General features: G+C 45.5%; 1 protein-coding gene across 8 annotated transcripts in view; it reads right to left on the bottom strand.

The window, feature by feature from the left end:
- The window catches only part of ANKRD17 (ankyrin repeat domain 17), a 68,925-nt gene that overhangs the window by 44,931 nt on the left and 6,853 nt on the right, over positions 1–17,141 (bottom strand). Inside the window, exon 1 of one of the 8 annotated variants that reach the window (XM_059843506.1) lies at positions 7,452–7,529. The exons of the other annotated variants lie outside the window; for them this stretch is intronic. Within the exon in view, the coding sequence (XP_059699489.1) occupies positions 7,452–7,484 (33 nt within the window). The 5' untranslated portion in view covers positions 7,485–7,529. Of the gene's footprint in view, positions 1–7,451; positions 7,530–17,141 lie in introns of those variants that run through there. 8 annotated transcript variants of the gene reach the window in all.

The following is a 17,141-nucleotide window of genomic DNA, read 5'->3' as shown; positions in this document are numbered from 1 at the left end:
TCTATTGGGAGGAAAAGACCTGTCAGTGGCAGACATCCATCTCTCCCAGCAGTGCAAGGAAGAAAAGCTGTTCTCCTCCCACTCCAGTCTGCCTGCTTTGCCCACTATGTATAACCCACACTCCCCCTAGAACTGTGTTTCTCCCCCACAAGACAACAGTGCGGATTAAAAGCCTTCACAAACAATACTGAAAGCACACCCAGGCAGCGTTTCTTCCTCCTTGTTGCTGCAAAAAGGAAATCCTCTCAGAACCTCAATTCTGATCACTCCTGCACACACCCTGCCATGTGCATTTCAGGCACCAGGTCCACAGCCACCCGCAGGACACACACATTTATTCAATCATTCACGGTGGCCACGGAGCACAAAACACAGCGAGCAAGTGGCCTCAACTGCACAGCACCAGTTGGGTTTCAAACAGAAATAGTTTTTAGCTGCCCACATGTTTTCTTACACAAATTTGGCAGGCAGTCTTTCCCTTCTGTAAGTGGTTTTGCTCGGCTGCTCCTCACAACAGCAAGCAAGCGCTCTGCTCTGAAGGATGAGGCAGCAGAAGGGAAGGAGGACATGTGGAGGAGGGACAGGATGAACACACAAACAGCTACTCTGTTCCAGTCCAGCTCCGAACTCCCTTTGGCATGAATGAAACACTGATGTGTGCAAGGGCCTCTTCACAGCAATACAGCATCTACTGGTGAGATGATAGATTTAAAAAAAAAAAAAAAAAAAGGCAGGAATGCAAGAACAAATTTTTTTCATCAAGCAATGCCACGTGTAGCTTGGCTTAGTCAGAGCTTTCCTGTCCCATCATCAAAGCAATGAGGAGCACCAGTTCACTGAAAGGTCACCCTAGGAGAGGACTCTATCCCTCTCCTCACAGTCTTAATGCCAAACACAATTCCAAGGTCTGAAAAAGCCAAAGCAATGTGGTTTCTTTGCCCCACAACTCATCTTTCTTGCCACCAGGCTCCTTGTCTCAAAGCATGCTACACTAGGCGACTGATGGACTCTAATGCACATTAGAAACAAGAAATACAACACAACACAGCTGAAATTATTGCTACCAGAAGGACTCTGTTTTCAAATATCTAACAATAAGAAAAGACATTGTAGATGTTGCAGACACGTGCATTTTGATTGCAGCTGCCCCAAAGCTGAAGTGCAACTGTGAAAGCTCCCAGTGAATGAAGGTTTAGCTACCATTTCCATCACCTTTACTTCCCAAGCCAGGAAACAGCAAAGACACCAGCCCAGCTGCTGCTGCCTGAAATTCACCAGCACAGCAGAACCTGGAGATCAAACCCTACTTAAGATTCAGTTTATGGCAAAAAGCCCTACAGAAACCCCTTTTTTCTTCCTGTGCAGATGACTTCTATCAGAACCTGCTTTTATCCTGCCTCCACGAGTTCTGCAGCCCACATCCAATTTAACCTATCAGGATTGGGAGGGGATAGGAGAAACCAGAGGTCCTTAGAGGACATCTACATTTCTTCATGCAATTATCTTGCTGAAATAATTATTGATATTAAAAAGTGCTGATATCCCTCATCATGCAGCATAACCAAGTTCACATATTAAGTAGAGACATTAATAATGTTAACCAAATACAGTTTGGGAAGATATGACTAGTTAGGTCCTGACTAGCTTTGAAATTACTTCAAGTTATTCCAGTTCAACTCATCTGTATTTATTCCTGTCCTATAAAGCCAAATGAAGACATGGCCGTGCCGCTGTCCCAAACCACCAACCACACTCACACACACAAAAAATGAACCCAACAAAGGAGTGAAATGAACCAGCTCAATCGTAATGCAGATTTCCTTCCCTTTTTTGGCATTTACGAGGCAAGTATTTTTTTCAATGAAGGAACCAGTATGGCCTAGTTCACCAATCTTCTCCTACGAGGAGAAGTGAAAGGATAAAGTTACAGCAGGAGACAGCTGGATTCAGTATCTGATTAGAATTCCTATTGTTACTGCCTGGGGAACTGAGCACAGAAGGAATTATTTCTAATAATTTCAACTCATTTGGTTAAAATTCTGACAAGCTTGACAGCCCCTGAATTCTTCCTTCAATACAAACTACTGTTAGGCATATCTAATAAATGAGTTAAATTTTTTTTTGCTCTATTTGGCACACCCAACTGAAAGCTGCAGCATATTGAAAGGGTTTGAACAGTTTTTAACATATGGTCAATGAGCAGACTTGTGAAGGTAGTTAAAGCAAGACACAAGTATGATTAAGTCCAAATATATCTATTTTTCCCATCTTATCAAAAAGAGGTTTTATTTAAAAAAAAAGTAAATCAATGCTTAAGGGCAAAGACAACAAGCTTAAGTGGAGTCTTTGCTTTTCAGTGTTTGCTTCCCATGTTAGATATAAACATCACGTGCCAATTTCCTTGCAGTCAACAGACAATTTTCATTTCTACTCTCTCCTTAATGCTTCCCATCACATCTGCTCCGTGAAGATATTTAATCTTATTTATTCCATATTTACATGGCCATTAAGTGACAGAGGACCACTATTTACACCAGCCAGTTCCCTGGATTTCCTTCTTGCAGGATTCTGATGCCAAGGCAGTGCAATGGGTAGTTTGGAGGGTGGGTTTCAGCTTTAGAGCATGTGACTTCCTATCAGTCAACACAGCCAGCAAATTCCAGGGAGGCAAAGATCTGAAGAGATTTCAGGCACATGCAGAAAAAAAGTAACAAGTACCTTGGCTGTGGAAACAACCTCTTTAAACATTTCTATGAACATTTAAAGACAAGGTGTACGAAGAGGTGGGAAAAAACCAAAAAAAATCTAAATAAATCCACCTGTCTGAAATATCCCTCTCAATTCTCTCACTGTTTTTTGATTAAGGATTTCATTTGAACCAAGAGCTTAAAAGATGAAGAGCCTGGGTCCAAAGAGACCTTTGCTGATCAACTGATCCCACCTGCTGGTCAAGTCCTTGGCTAAGACGTCCCACCTAGTAAGACTCTCACTGGCAGACACAACCCCTGAATGATACTGACCTTTTAAACAGTTACCCAGTATGAAGTCAGTTGCTTACAGGTTTCTCACACAATAATTGCATTTTCATATTACTGTTACTGAAAGAGATACAGCAATACAGCATAAACAACAAGAATGGCTTCAAATTATACCATTAAGTCTGTAACTCTCTCTCCCTGCAAGTCAAGCAGACACAGGTTAAGACTCAGAGGAATTCTATCCATGTGATTTCCTGTCCTGTTTGGGGCTGGAACTAGATGTGGCCCAGACTTAGTAATGGTGCCTCAAAGACAGGGTTACTACAGCAGGGCTCCAACTTACTTGGAAATAAGGCATAGAGAGGCTGTCCTGACAGCCCATGAAAACTGCAACAACTCAGCTGGATTTCCAACTGGACTTCAGAGGAGAGTGAGACCTCCATGGACCCCTCTGAGTCCCTTCCAACTCAGGAGAGTCTATGATTGAAATCACCAGGAAATACTGGAGCACACAGTAGCCAACACCAACTTCGTATCGGCAAACTCTTTTCAAAGACAAGAAAACAGGTAAAAAGTAAACCAGACAAGATTACTAAGAGAAACTGTGAGAAAGAAAACAGGGAAAGGACTAGCCTGTTGAAGAGCTGGAAGGTGAGAAAGCTACCAATGCCCCAACACCATAATATAACGCTGATTTTAATCTTCAGACCAAGAGACGACAATGTTTATAAATATTAAAAGAGTTGGCCTGTTAAAGAAAAGAAAAATGGCCTCGCAGAGGCCCTCCCTGACCTCTGAACGAGCACTGCAGACACGACTCTGCTCCTCAGTGTTTGCTCTCCCTTCCAGCAGTGTTCCATGGAGCACCTGTGCGCTCACACCGAGCAGTCTCCGCTCTCTGTAGATCTTGTGGTCACCACCTGAACTGTGCTCTGCTGTCCTCACTGTGCTTCAGCTACACAATCCCAAGTGCAGCACCTGATCCTTTCATGTTACCCCACTCCCACCTGCACCATTGGCAGCCACACACAAAGCAGGATCTTGGGCATTATGAAATTATCCCCATGACTCCAGTATGAAATCAAATAAACCCTTCTGCAGTCAGGAAATACTCCCAATATCACAGTAGCAAGCAAGTTTTTCTCATAGTGATTTGGAGTTCCAGGTCAAAATAGGTAGAAGATATCCATCTTAAGCTAGAAAGCTGAAGGACTGAGTCAGGACATGAAGCAAGCCCGTGCTAGAGCCCAGCCTGCCTCCCTAAAGCCAAGCACAAATGAGATTTCAGAGAACCTGAAGGTCAGAGCACATGGCTGCTGCTCTTGGAAAGTCTCAAATCAACACAGGGAACATAAATTTACCTCTCCACTGTCATAAGCTTCCCAAGTGGATTTCTGAGCTATGAGCCTGAGTTCAGCTCACAACACGGGCCACATCCTCATCTGTCAGCACCCAATTTAGCTCCTATTCTCCCACCCAAGTACTGATCTTGACTAATTCAAGCACCAAAACCACAACTACAGGTCTACACCACACCAAGGTCTCCTCTAATGTCACTACTCCTTCCCTGGCACGCGCAAGCCAAAACCTGAAAGCTGAAACCCACACAAAAAGCCTTGTGTCAGTGAAGCCCCACACCAACAAACAGGTATGGTCAGGACACAGGAGCCAAAGAACCAAGTGAACAGCAGCTAACCACAGGGTAACCCCACAGTGCTGCCATTTGGCTCACCTGCATCCCCACACGAAGCTTTCCATGCCAGATACAAGTGACAGAGCTGAGACAATGCTGTCCTCAGCCGAGAGCAGGAAAGCCAGCTCCACTTCTGCACCACCCGCACCTTCTTCGAAGGTGGCCTGAGCACAGGGCAGCCAGGACGCCGTGTGAAATCCTCTGGGCTGACAGCCATGGCTGCCTGCAGCTGCATTACATTTGCTGAAGACTTACTTTTGCTTTAGCATTCCCAAGTGATTTTGGCCCCAGAGGCAGCCCTTGCAGTAAGGACCTCTAGCACCATCTGAACCGCGGTCTCTTTGGCAAGTGAACATAACCAGCACACTACAGAAAACACCCTTTTTTCTGGCTTGAAATTATAAGCAGCTTAGAGGGAGAACGTTCTTGAAGATTTTATGAAGAGGCAAGGCCTGATGATGACTCCAAACTGAGCCAAACACTAAGCAGCACCCCTTCTATTCAGAACAGCAGAGATGACAGATCTGCTGCCCAAGCAAGAGCAGTTCTCTCCATCTCCACACTGCTGCCTTTGAATGAGCACCAGAAACTGCTCCATGGGAGGAGAAAAAGCCCTGAAATGGGAAAATAAGACACTCACTCTAAACAGACTGTTGGAAGTCACAAGAGAAACAAGTTTGGAGGGAACTATGGATTGTACTTCAGGACATGGCTTCCAGTGATGTGCTAAGAAACCACGAACAGACTGCACTGCTACCAGAGTACCTGGGAGATTCATGAACTGACCCAGCCATACTTCACACACATCTAAAGCCAGGCAAGCCAGGCCTGACTCCTCAGGATGGTTTTTACCTGGATCCAGCTGGTGTTGAGAACAGGAAGTGAAAGTGTGACAAAATTATCAAAAGAATAGCCGCCCCATCCCACTGAGAAGCAAGATGTAATTGCTCATTTCACACAAGTCCAAATTCTGTTATACTGACAAAATTAACTTCCAAACTGGACTATTGATAAGCACCATGCACCTTATTAATTTGACATACCATGAAGTTGCATATGGCAACTGTGGTTAAAATAAAGGAAAAAAAAAAAAAAAGGAAAAGCTTTCAGTATGCAATGAGGCAAGTGAAGTACTGAAATATTTATTTGATGGCACAAAGCCCAGTTCACAATTGCTCTTCCTCCCTGCCCACACAAACCCAGCCACACACACAGACATTGGTGAAAATGTCTTGCTCATACACCTGTGCCAGTTTATTCAGCACAAAGTGAACAGCTGAGTTAATATTCTGGATGTAATTATGTTAAACAGTTCCAAAGTCCACACAGAGGTTAACAGCAAGTATTCCTATTGATTAAAAATTTTAGGGTAACCTAAGTGTGGCTACCACAGGAAAAAGCCTACAGGACAAGCACTGGTGGAAGCACTATTTTGTCAGAATTCTGACAGCAGCTTATAAGGCTGCAGCTTCTCGTGACAATAAAGAATGCATGCAAATATTCTGACAAGTCATCTGGCACTGTTTTTGCTTGCAAAACCTGAAAAACCACAGGAACAAGAAAAAGGTATTTCATAAAATGGTTCAGAAGATCATCTCACTCCAGCCCCCTGCTGTGGGCAGGGACATCTTCCACTATGCCAGGTTGCTCCAGGCCCTGTTCAACCCTGCCTTGGACACTTTCAGGGATGGGGCAGCCACAGCTTCTCTGGGCAACCTGGGCCAAGGAAAATTTCCTTGAACTATTACAGCAAATATAACCTGTAATAGAGACCTGCTTCACTCCATGACTTCCTGGCTGGCCTCTCCATTTGGCTGAAAGGTTAATTCCAGCCTACCCTCACAGGAAGAGATAATGCCATTTATTTCATAATAAATTACTGCTGCAGAGAGAGATCTACTTCTGTAGAGGAAGCAAGAACAGGCTACATTTAGACAAGTGGAAATGCAGTAAGAGGAATTACAGACTGCAACAAATGTGCCTCTGCTCTGCTGAGACCCCAGCTCGAGTTCTGCCTCCAGCTCCGGGGTCCCCAGCACAGGAAGGACATGGAGCTGCTGGAGAGACTCCAGAGGAGGCCACCAAGGTGATCAGAGGGATGGAGCCCCTTGGCTATGAAGAAAGGCTGAGAGAACTGGGATTGTTCAGCTTGGAAGAAAAAAAAGCTTCAGGGTGACCCAATTGCAGCCTTCCAGCACCTGAAGGGAACTTGCAGGAAAAAGGAGGAGACACTACCTACAAGAGTGTGTAGTGACAGCACAAGGGGGAATGGGTTCGAGTTGACTGAGAGTAGATTTAGGTATCAGGAAGAAATCCTTCCTGTGAGGGTGGTGAGGCCCTGGCACAGACTGCCCAGAGAAGCACTGGCTGCCCCTGGATCCCTGGAAGTGTCCAAGGCCAGGCTGGACAGGGCCTGGAGCAACCTGGGATAGTGGGAGGCGTCCCCGTCCACGGCACAGGGCTGGAATAAGATGATCCTCAGGGTCCCTTCCAACCCAAGCCATTCTGTGATTCCACGATTCCATGAAACGGAAACACTGGCAACAAAGATTAAGAGAGAGAGTTATGGCAGGCAGTGGCTGAAATCCCCGCGAATGTGACCGCAATGTCACCCCCAGGGCTGTGCGTCCCGCACCCCTCCCGCCGGGGGGGAGCGCCGCTGCCCGGCCCCGTCCGTCCGGGCCCCACCGAGCGCCGCAGCCCCAACGGCCGGGCCCGGGGGGCCGGCCCCGCGGCCCCCCGCCATCCCCGGGCCCCCTTTGTTCGCGCCCCGGCCGTACCTCCAGGATGTCCTCCAGCACGTACGCCTCCATCGCGGCCGCCCGCGCCCCGCCTCACCGCGCCGCCGCCATGCCCCGCCGCCCCCTCCCTCACGGCCGGGCCCCCCCCGCCGGCGGCACGGGAACAGGAAATGGACCGTTCCACCCCGTGCGCGCCCGGCGCCTACCACCGCGTGCGGAGGGGGGCTGCGCGCCGCTGCCCAACGCCCGCCCGGCGTCCCGCTCAGCGCCGCGGGGACGGACACGGAGAAGGACTGAACGGAAAAAGCCCGAGCAGAACCAGCTCGTTTCTACGTGCCCCGTGGATCATTTCACCTCCTTCCCCGCCGCGAACTCGCAGAAGCCCCAGCCCTTGGGCTAGGCAGATCCGTGCCATGCCACATTTGTTTCTGCGCTGTGACCTGTCTTCCCACTAGACCAGAACCTCCCGAAGCTCTTCCAAGTGCTGCTCCACCAGCTGCCCGCATCCCTCCCTCCTCCGCCCAGCTCCCGGCTGGCAGGAATTCCAGAAACAGGCTGTGACAGCAGCAGAAAAAGGTGCTGACCGCATGGAGCAAGGTCTCCGCAAGGCAGCTTGGAGAAACATCATCATCTCCCCACCCAGATGAGCGCCCACCTCTTACCTACACACTCATCTGCTTAACCCAAAACAACAAATGGGCCAAAAGATGCTATCTCACATAATCCATAACGCTAGGTGACAGTGATACCAATTCTGTACGCAGCAGGTCAAAATCACTGAGCAACCATACCTGCAGCTCTCCAAATAACTCATTTTCCAGTTCAAAACATCCAGCATAATAAGTCTCGTCAACCCCCCAAAAATCTCCTCTCTCGTGATGTCATTTCAGCAGAGCACAAAGGAGTCCAAGGGCCAAAAGAATGAAATTCACATTTTTACTTGAAGAAACACTCATAGTAATCACTTACTTTAACTATCTTTTCCCAAAAAATACTAATTGTTAAAAACACTCACTTAACAGCAAGAATATTCTCACCTGGATTTAAAAAGCTGGCCAGACTGGCTAGTAACATCACAAAGAGACATTCCAGTTGATCATTATAAATTTTCGGCATAGCTGCATTCTTCCATTTTAAAATGTTTTTTTAACCACCAAAAATGGGAATTACATCCTACTCACTTATTACAAAGCCCCTCATTTCACACAAACCCAACACCTGCCCATTTCCCCACTCTTTTTCCACTTTAGAGAACCCAGATTTTACAGTTTTACAAGAACTAATTCAAGGAAGACCCACAGAACAATATTCCACTCTTCCTCTGGAGTCAGGATTTTAGGGTGGCATTTCCAACATCCCCAGCAGCCCCTTGCAACTGTTCCCATGTACATGAAATCCATCAATAATGCACAAACATTAGCCCAAGTACAAAGCTGTCCCTGACAGCTTGAAGGATTTCTTTGTATATATATATATATAAAAAGGGAAAAAACCAGCCACCACCTCCCACATAACACTCATGTCTCAAAAGACAAGTTATTCAGTCTTCTGAGCCTCAAAGAATTAACAGATACCTTATATCACACCAAAAAAAAAAAAAAAAAAAAGCTTAAAGCACACAACTCAGCACTGCGCTAGAGATACTTCACACATGACACCACTGAAAACATTTTCAAATGCAAAGGCAGCATTACACAGGAACAAAAGCAGCTGTCTGCTCCACACAGGGCAAACTGCACAGCATGGGCTCCCCCGGATCCACAAATCAAGCCCCAGATTTTCAGGAGAAGAAGGAACACAATCACCTTCAGAGCTGAACCATTGCCCCTTCTCCTGGGGAAACTGCAGAGCCCTGCCTGCAACAGCATCACTTCAGCTACAAACCCTAACCCAAAGCACAACTCAGAGCTTCTCTTACACCACGAGAGATGTGAGGACTCGGGTTCTGTGTGTGAGCCGCGTGAAAAACCTTCCTGGCACTGAAAGCAAGTCACCCTCAGCGTTTGTTCCAGGGCAGCAAACAAAACATTGCAAATTTCACACTCAGAACCTAAGTACCCAATCTGTCCTTCTCCCCCCTGGCCCTCCTTAATCTGCAGCTCTCTGGTGCTGGCTTGGAAAGAAGCACTTGCTTGCAAAATTAGATCTCAGACTTTGTTTCATACTTCAAAAATATTTACAGTATGGAATACCAAATTCTAAAAAGCCCATCCCCAGTTCTTGATGTTTTACAGAAGATCTCATAGTGGTGTAAAGTCAAGGCTTTAACACATGCTTCTGTTCTGTTCCTGAAAGAAAGAAATTTAAAAAAAAAAAACTTTCTATGGAAAAACCAAAAAAATATTTAGGCCCTTATGATTAATTTCTTTTGTATTTCTACTGTGTGATTTTGGGTTTCACACACAGGTCAGGAAATACATCTTTAATTCTGCACAGGTAAACACAAACCCATTTCATCCTCACCTTCAAGTCCAGCTCTAGGAATTACTTGGAGCAGCTGATTAGCAAAGATAAAACACATTATCTCTTCAAAACATCTCAGCTCCTCCTTGAAAGCTAGCAATCTTTATTTAGCCTTATGCTGAAGGGCACGATCCACTCAGTGCCCTCATCTGTCACCATGCACTACTAAAAGTCAGCCTGCTCTCCTGATCAAGAGGCACCCTGAAACCACACAGCTCTCTGAGCTCTGTCCACCCATCACATCCCTTACCCCCTGGGAGCCTAAAACACACAAACCCCTCCTGTTCCCCACAGAAGGTGGCAGGGAAAACATCTGAAGCTTGAGGAGACAGAGTTAAAAGCAGGGAACCAAGTCCTGTTTGCAGCCCCTTGAAGCACATTGAGCCAAGGGGAATGCTGAGAGTGTTCTGAGAAAAGCAAAGCCAGGGATGGGTACAAACCGAGGCTGGCTTGCTTAGCACTGTGCTCCCCACACAGCACTGCTAACTCAAGGGGAGAATCACACCCTCCACAGGAGCCAGCTGCTCATGCAGAGCAGAGCTGGGCAGGCCCTAGAGCTCACAGGCAGTTTTTAGGAACACCTTCCATCCCAACCTTCGGGTAGCACGCAAGCCGCCCGCAATTCCGACCTGGATCACGTCACCCTGAGGCAGAAGCATTTCAACCATTGATCCGAGACAGATTCTGGCACCCAGAAATGTGAGCACTGAACAACTGATCAGACAATTCCCACTCTCCTATCACAAAAGCACATTGTTATCTAGTTACAGCTGATGGAGCAGTACTGGTCACCAACTGTCCCAAAGCATATAAACACACTTTTTTGTGTGTGCTTTCAGAGCACAGTGTCAAGGTTGGGCTGTTTAAACCCTGTCCCATGCAGCTACCAACACCTTATTCAGCAAGATCACGAGGTGCATTAATTACTAAAAAACCCAAATCATTCTGAGAAGAAAAAAAGGAGAGTTGCAGACAAATCCTCAATACAGAACCCATTATCAGTTACACCCTTCAGCAGGCATTCCCAAGTACTTCCCTTCCCAGAAGTAGGTACACAGTCAGACAGAATCCTAAAGCTCCTGAGACAATTAAGACCAAAAACCAGAGTAGGTTTCCAGCCCACATTTTGTGACATGCTGATTACCTGCTAGAGTGCCAGGAGGAAAACCCCACCCCTGTCACACAGAATACCTTGGAAACTGAGGTACCTATCACACTGAAAAATATAAACAAGATACACACATAAGATGGGCATTTCACACTAATTAGAAATACCCTTGAAATCAGAAGACTCAGTTAATTCACCAAGGCAAAAATTCCATCATTAAAACCTTCAAATGACCAAGTTTGCTCTTCTAACATGAAACAAAAAACCATGGCAAGATACAGGAGCAATTGATGGCATACAAGAAAAATACTCAGTGCAAGGAATGTCCACACTGATGTTTCAAAGGCTGCCTCAAACTTGTGTTGGGCCCAAGTCTTCCATTTTTAGAGTGATGATAATCCCACCTACGTTCATTTTGCTGGACTGAACCCAGTTCTTCATAGCTGCTCTTTGAATAAAAACAATTTTTCAAACCCCTTTACAACTAAGCCAGAACTGAATGTTTCCCCAAACAGCTACCCCTAAGGGTACTCACTGCTCCAGATAAATGCACTAGGATTTATCAACCTTCATTAGCAACTATAGCCTACAACTTTCAGCTCTCCATCATATCAGCATAACCACCAAGACACTAAACACATTATTCTTTGCTACTTCTTTTCAAAACACAAACACCTTGTTATACCCCAAAAGCACCATCTCTGCTTTGGGGCAGTTTGCATCAGCCACCACTTGGTGCAATTTTTAAGGTCCCTTAGTTCTAAGTCACTACAAAACAAAATGAGTTTTAAACCCACTGTTTCAGGTTCTCCCTCCAGAGAGATTGATCCAGCTCTAGATCCTCAGTGGTCACATAAAAGCAAGTCAGCCCAAACCCAAACCTCAGGCACTGCCTGAAGTCATGACCCCCATCTGTTTTTTCTATTTTCACATTGTATATTGGTTCCTTTTACTTCACTTCTTGCAGCAATCACCACTCTGCAGTCGTCAGCCTGACTAAACTTCCAGCATCCTGCATGCAGATGCTTCAGTGAATTCCAAATAAAAGAAATCTACTTTCTTCCTTTCATTTTCATTATTGTGGTGAGGATGTGCAAGGATGATGGGCTTCAACCAGACAAACACTGAAGACATACTTTTATTCTGATTTTTTTATTCCCTCAGCCTAACAGTTCAATGTCTCTCTGAGCATTTCAGACGTGGCTGCCAAAAGCTGCAGCAGAGCTTTCACAAGAGTTTTACAGTCACAAGATGATCCTTGCTGCCCATTGTCATTACCACACCCCCCTGGATTCAGCTCCGTTATCTCCCACAGACAAGGAAACTCTGATAACCAAGCCACATATTTTTCTTCTCTAACAACCATGTAACAACTTTTTTTGACCATCCAAGACGGTTTCCCACTCAAAAACCAGTTTTCCTGCCAAGACAGATCTTTCATTTCTCTCCAGCCTATTCTTCCCTTGGCCTAGGGCAGCAGCAAGGCATTCCAGACCCTTCTGACACATTCAGTGTTTGCTCTTCAGTTAGTGCTACTCCTTTGGGTCAAGGGACAAGGCTGCAAAGGGTGGAATTCTATTCCTTATGCTATCCATGAGATCTAGGTTTTCCACAGCTCCAGGTTTTCCACTATAATCTGGAAAAGGTGACTTTACCACCTTTGAAAGCACCACAATTAGCACATCCCAAGGTTTTTTATGCCCATTTAAAAGACTGCATACACAGAAAAGGTCTCAAGCCTGAGTGGTGAGAGACTAGGATAGTTATGACCTGTCTGATGGAGTAACTTCCACAATTCCCTTCATAAAGGCCTCCTCCACTCTGCTCTCCCTGAACAGAAGCACTCTGCTGGGAAAGCTGACTTGGCAGCTTGCATGAATGCCAGGATGTGGTGGGATCAGGGGATATAAGGACTCCATGCCCAGAGCAGCCTTCTCAAAGAGGTGGAGCCTTCCTCCCACTTATAGCTGGGGAAATAGGAATTCCAGCATTCCAGCTGCACTACCATTTCATAGAGGATTTCTCATTCAAGGGTCGATAGAAAAAGGTGATTAATTCCACAAGTGAATTAAGAGTAAGCACCATCAGGCCAGGAAGTTAACAGAAACACAAAGATTCACCACCAGATCATACAAGCTCAGCCAAAAAGCACTCACTTTATAGCACTTTTCCCAGGAACCTGAAGACAGGGAATGTCAAAAGCAAGCTCTGTCTGGAGGGAGACTGCAACGCCCTGAGTTGTGAGCTCATCATCCTCACTTTATCAGCAGCCTCTTGTTGTTGCACCATCCATCTTGAGCCAGGAGCCAGAGGCACAATATAAAAACATTTCTGAATAAAGTCCTTATTTATCTCTGTCTAAATGCATCTGACACCTGGGCAGAGTTTTACAGCCCAGCAAGCAAGCAGCACCCAGGCACAGAGTGACAAACCCCTCTCATCAGCCAGGAGCCTTCCCCCCTGCTCAGTGCTTACATCAGCCCAGTTCTTCTGGATTTCAACTCCCTAAGGCAAACCTAAGCACGGAAAAGGAGCAAAGAAAGTATCTGTACTCATCCACAGCACTGCCCTGAAGATGAACTGAACTACAACATTACTAAAAAACAACCATGACATGATAGCTCCTATGATTTTGCTATGGAGGAAGTGCCCAGGGCAAATCCAAATGCACCTGACAAGAGGTGAAAAGGGGAGACAACATCACACAAGCATTTAGAAAGGGTTTTTGGGCAGAAATGCAAGCTTACTGGTGGACATTTGTGTCTAAGGGGAGCTTCCTATTAGAGATCTTCCTTTAAGTTATCTGTAAGTAAAGGCAGTAAGTTTTCAGTGGGTAATACAATGCTCCAAATCCTGAGGCCAAGGACTATGAACAGCCCTGGATTGGGGAAGAACACAAGCAAAATGAGGGACATGTTCAGAAAACACAGCTTGGGACATGGAAGATCCTTCTTCAAACAAATGAACTTCTATTCCTCTCTCATTCCACATGTGAAAGACTGGTGACAAAAAAGCTGTGTGGCACCAAGCAGCACGTACAGTCCAACAATATTCATACCAACACCCCTCAAATCCTAAGGCAGGTACTAACCCAAGCTATCTCCACATGAGAACGTGAAAATTTGAGTGCAAGTTCTTAAAAAGTTTTCAAGAGCAGACACGTTCCCTGCCACAAATTAGGAAACCTCAAACCAGCAAAAGCCAGTATTCAGGACAAAGTCTCCTACTCCTTTTTTAGGTGGCCTCATGTAGCATTTACTTCCACACATAAATTCTAATGGAGTGGATATTATATCAAGTATTCTGAGTGAGTATTTTATCAAGTATTCTCACATCAAATTCTAATCCAGCACCTGTGGGATCAGGATGTCCCAGTCTTCCTTCTCCTGGCTGTGAACTGATGGTTGCTTCAACAGCTCTACAGCCAGGCTGCTCATCATGAACTTGGACTAGGTTAATGCTAAATTTTGAAACCTATTCCAAAAGCAGGAACCATAACAATGTACTTGATGTTTCTTTCTTTAACAAAACTCTCAATAATCAGAGTTACTCAGCTGGCATCTTCAAATTCACAGATGAAGATGGCTGGAAAACCTACTCCATTCATTGACAGCAATATCAAGCCTGGAGTTTAACAGAACAAGCTGGATAAGGCTGAAGAAGGAAAAACACATAAACTGAATAAAAAAATGAGAGACTAATGTGATCCCTGGTTTTGTCCAATATGGTTGTTCATTTCCTTTTTCATCTGAGGTTACCTGGAAGATCAGGACAGACTGGGGAGCACGCAGCACAACTCCCAGCATTTACTAGCAGTGCAGCTGGACCAGCTGCCAGACACAAACACTTCTAGCTGAACACTGGAGCTCAGGACCTCCTGTTCCCCATCTCCTCTCTGCTGGGCCTCCAGAAATAAGATCACAAGTTCAGTTTGTCGCACATTACCAGAAGATACCACATTTAACTGCAAACACCTGCCCTTAATTCAAGGGTGCTCACAGTTAGAGCCTGACTTTAGCCCAAGACTAACCCTAAGGGTATCCAAGAGTCCAAACCACAACTACTTAAACCCTCCCCAACCCCTCATGGCTAAACCCCTCACTGCCCTAGCAGGCAAGCTGAGGTCCCCTGTCAACCCAGCACTCCCCTCCCACACAAGAACCTGCTTCCCCCTCCACCACATTTAAATTACATCATACACACAGAGCCTGACAGAATTATTTTACTATGACCAAGTTTACTAAATGCTGTGGGAGTTGACAAAAAGTTTTTTAAAAAACTAAATATCTTCTGGACAATAGTTTTGCTATAAAAACAATTGCTTGAGTTATTTCTATTAACAAGTATTCTAATGGTTTTTGGAAAGGCTGTGTGCTCTGTGACAGCCAATTCTGGATTACAATGAAAGCCACCATCGAGGACATCTGCCTTTCTTGAGAGCACTTTGGCAATTTTTAAAAATATAATTTAAAAAATAAATAAAGTTCTTTCAGTTCTACTGGTAACCTTACTTCAAATGCAGTTCACTCAGGCAAGTGCTTATTGGGTGTCCCTACTTCACCCACTTCCTCAAAACCAGTAAATTATTATTTTTGTAAGATTTTTCTAGGTCTAGCTCAGGTTTTGGCCACACTCTGATGTAACTGACCAGCGCTGGGCCACAACAGCTCCAAAGCACAGGGCAATCAGCCTCCCTATCAACTCTGATACCAGACAAGGCCCCTGGCACAGCTGTGCCACCAGAGCTCAGCTCCAGCAGGCACAGGGAGAGACATTCCCTGCTCTGGGCAGAGGGAAGCTCCAAAGCCAACCCATCACACTGGGCCTTTCTCTAACCCAAGTATTTCTGCAGAAGCCAGCTGTGGTGCAGGCACTAGCACGTTTCTAAAACCCACCTCAACTTAAACACACTAGTAAATTTTCACACCTTGAAGAGACAAGTGCATTTAGAGACTGACTGCACACAGAACTGCAGACATTTCCCCCCTGATACAAGCTCCAGAAAAGGCCTTTTCTGAAGTTCTGCACAGAAAGTTGCCCACTATATTTATCCCCAGGGAGCTCTTTGATCAAGCTGATTCTCCACAAAAATACCAGCATGCTGTTATGCCAGCTTTCACTTCTGCTAGTGACAGGGATGGACAGAAGGCATATGTTCATCCCTGGAGCAGACTGCAACACTCAAAGTGCTTTTTGCTTTAAGCCAGCTTGGTTTTTGTGTTATGATTATGATCACAATTGTGACTTTTTTAGTCAGTCTCCAAAGTGACTCCTTTGCTGCACTGCACTAAGTGACACAAAAGTGATGGTGATAAACCAAAAGGCTGCAGTATTTTAATGAAATCCTGCTTAATTCCTCTCTTTCTCCCAATCCTTAATACACTGCTTTCAAGAACTTGAACAAATACCAGAGACAAAAGACAGCACTGATTTTATCTGAAGAAGCTCTAAATTGTTTCACACCCCCCCCCAAAAAAAAAGAAAAACATTTTCTGTGTTATTTATCTGTTCCAGTCACTTCCAAACAGAAGATCCAGAGGAAGTGTCAAGAGGACTAACTTGCCCTTGAGGACAAAAACTCTCACTGAGCTGTACCATTCTTACCAACTGGAGTCCTCAGAAACAATGCAAACATTTTCCATGACAGGGGTTCCAGTGAATTATCCCACCAAAAGAGGCAGTGCTCACCCTCCCACCCTCCTCCCTGCCTGAGTTCCTGCTCTTCGCTGTGTCAGCACAAGCTCCTGTGCCTGACAAACTGGATCCAGGAACTGATCAACTGGAAATGCCTTTTTTCCCTTACTGAGGTTTTTTTTCATCAACATCATTTCCCCAGTGGCTGGGAGGAGCACCAAATGCCTTTTTTGTTGCCTTCCTCCAAGCCCAACTCCCCCAGCTTCAGTGGGATTCGTACCCACGCTGGTGCAGGGGCTGAACAGCACCGAGCACTTGAGGAAAAAAAAACTAAGTCACATCATGACTTGAACATTTCAACTTCATTAAAGCATTGTTCCCCATTCTGTGGAGGAGAACAATTCGCACCTGCAGAACAGCATCAAGAGGAAAATTCCACTGGCAAAGCATTTCAGGACAAGACTGAACAAAAGGCAAGAATACCTGAAGTCTGGAGATGGGAAGGCTCCAGGACAGGAAAACAC

This window comes from Haemorhous mexicanus, chromosome 4, assembly GCF_027477595.1.
Source record: "Haemorhous mexicanus isolate bHaeMex1 chromosome 4, bHaeMex1.pri, whole genome shotgun sequence".
NCBI lineage: Eukaryota > Metazoa > Chordata > Aves > Passeriformes > Fringillidae > Haemorhous > Haemorhous mexicanus.
This window is presented reverse-complemented; position numbering and strand designations above follow the sequence as displayed.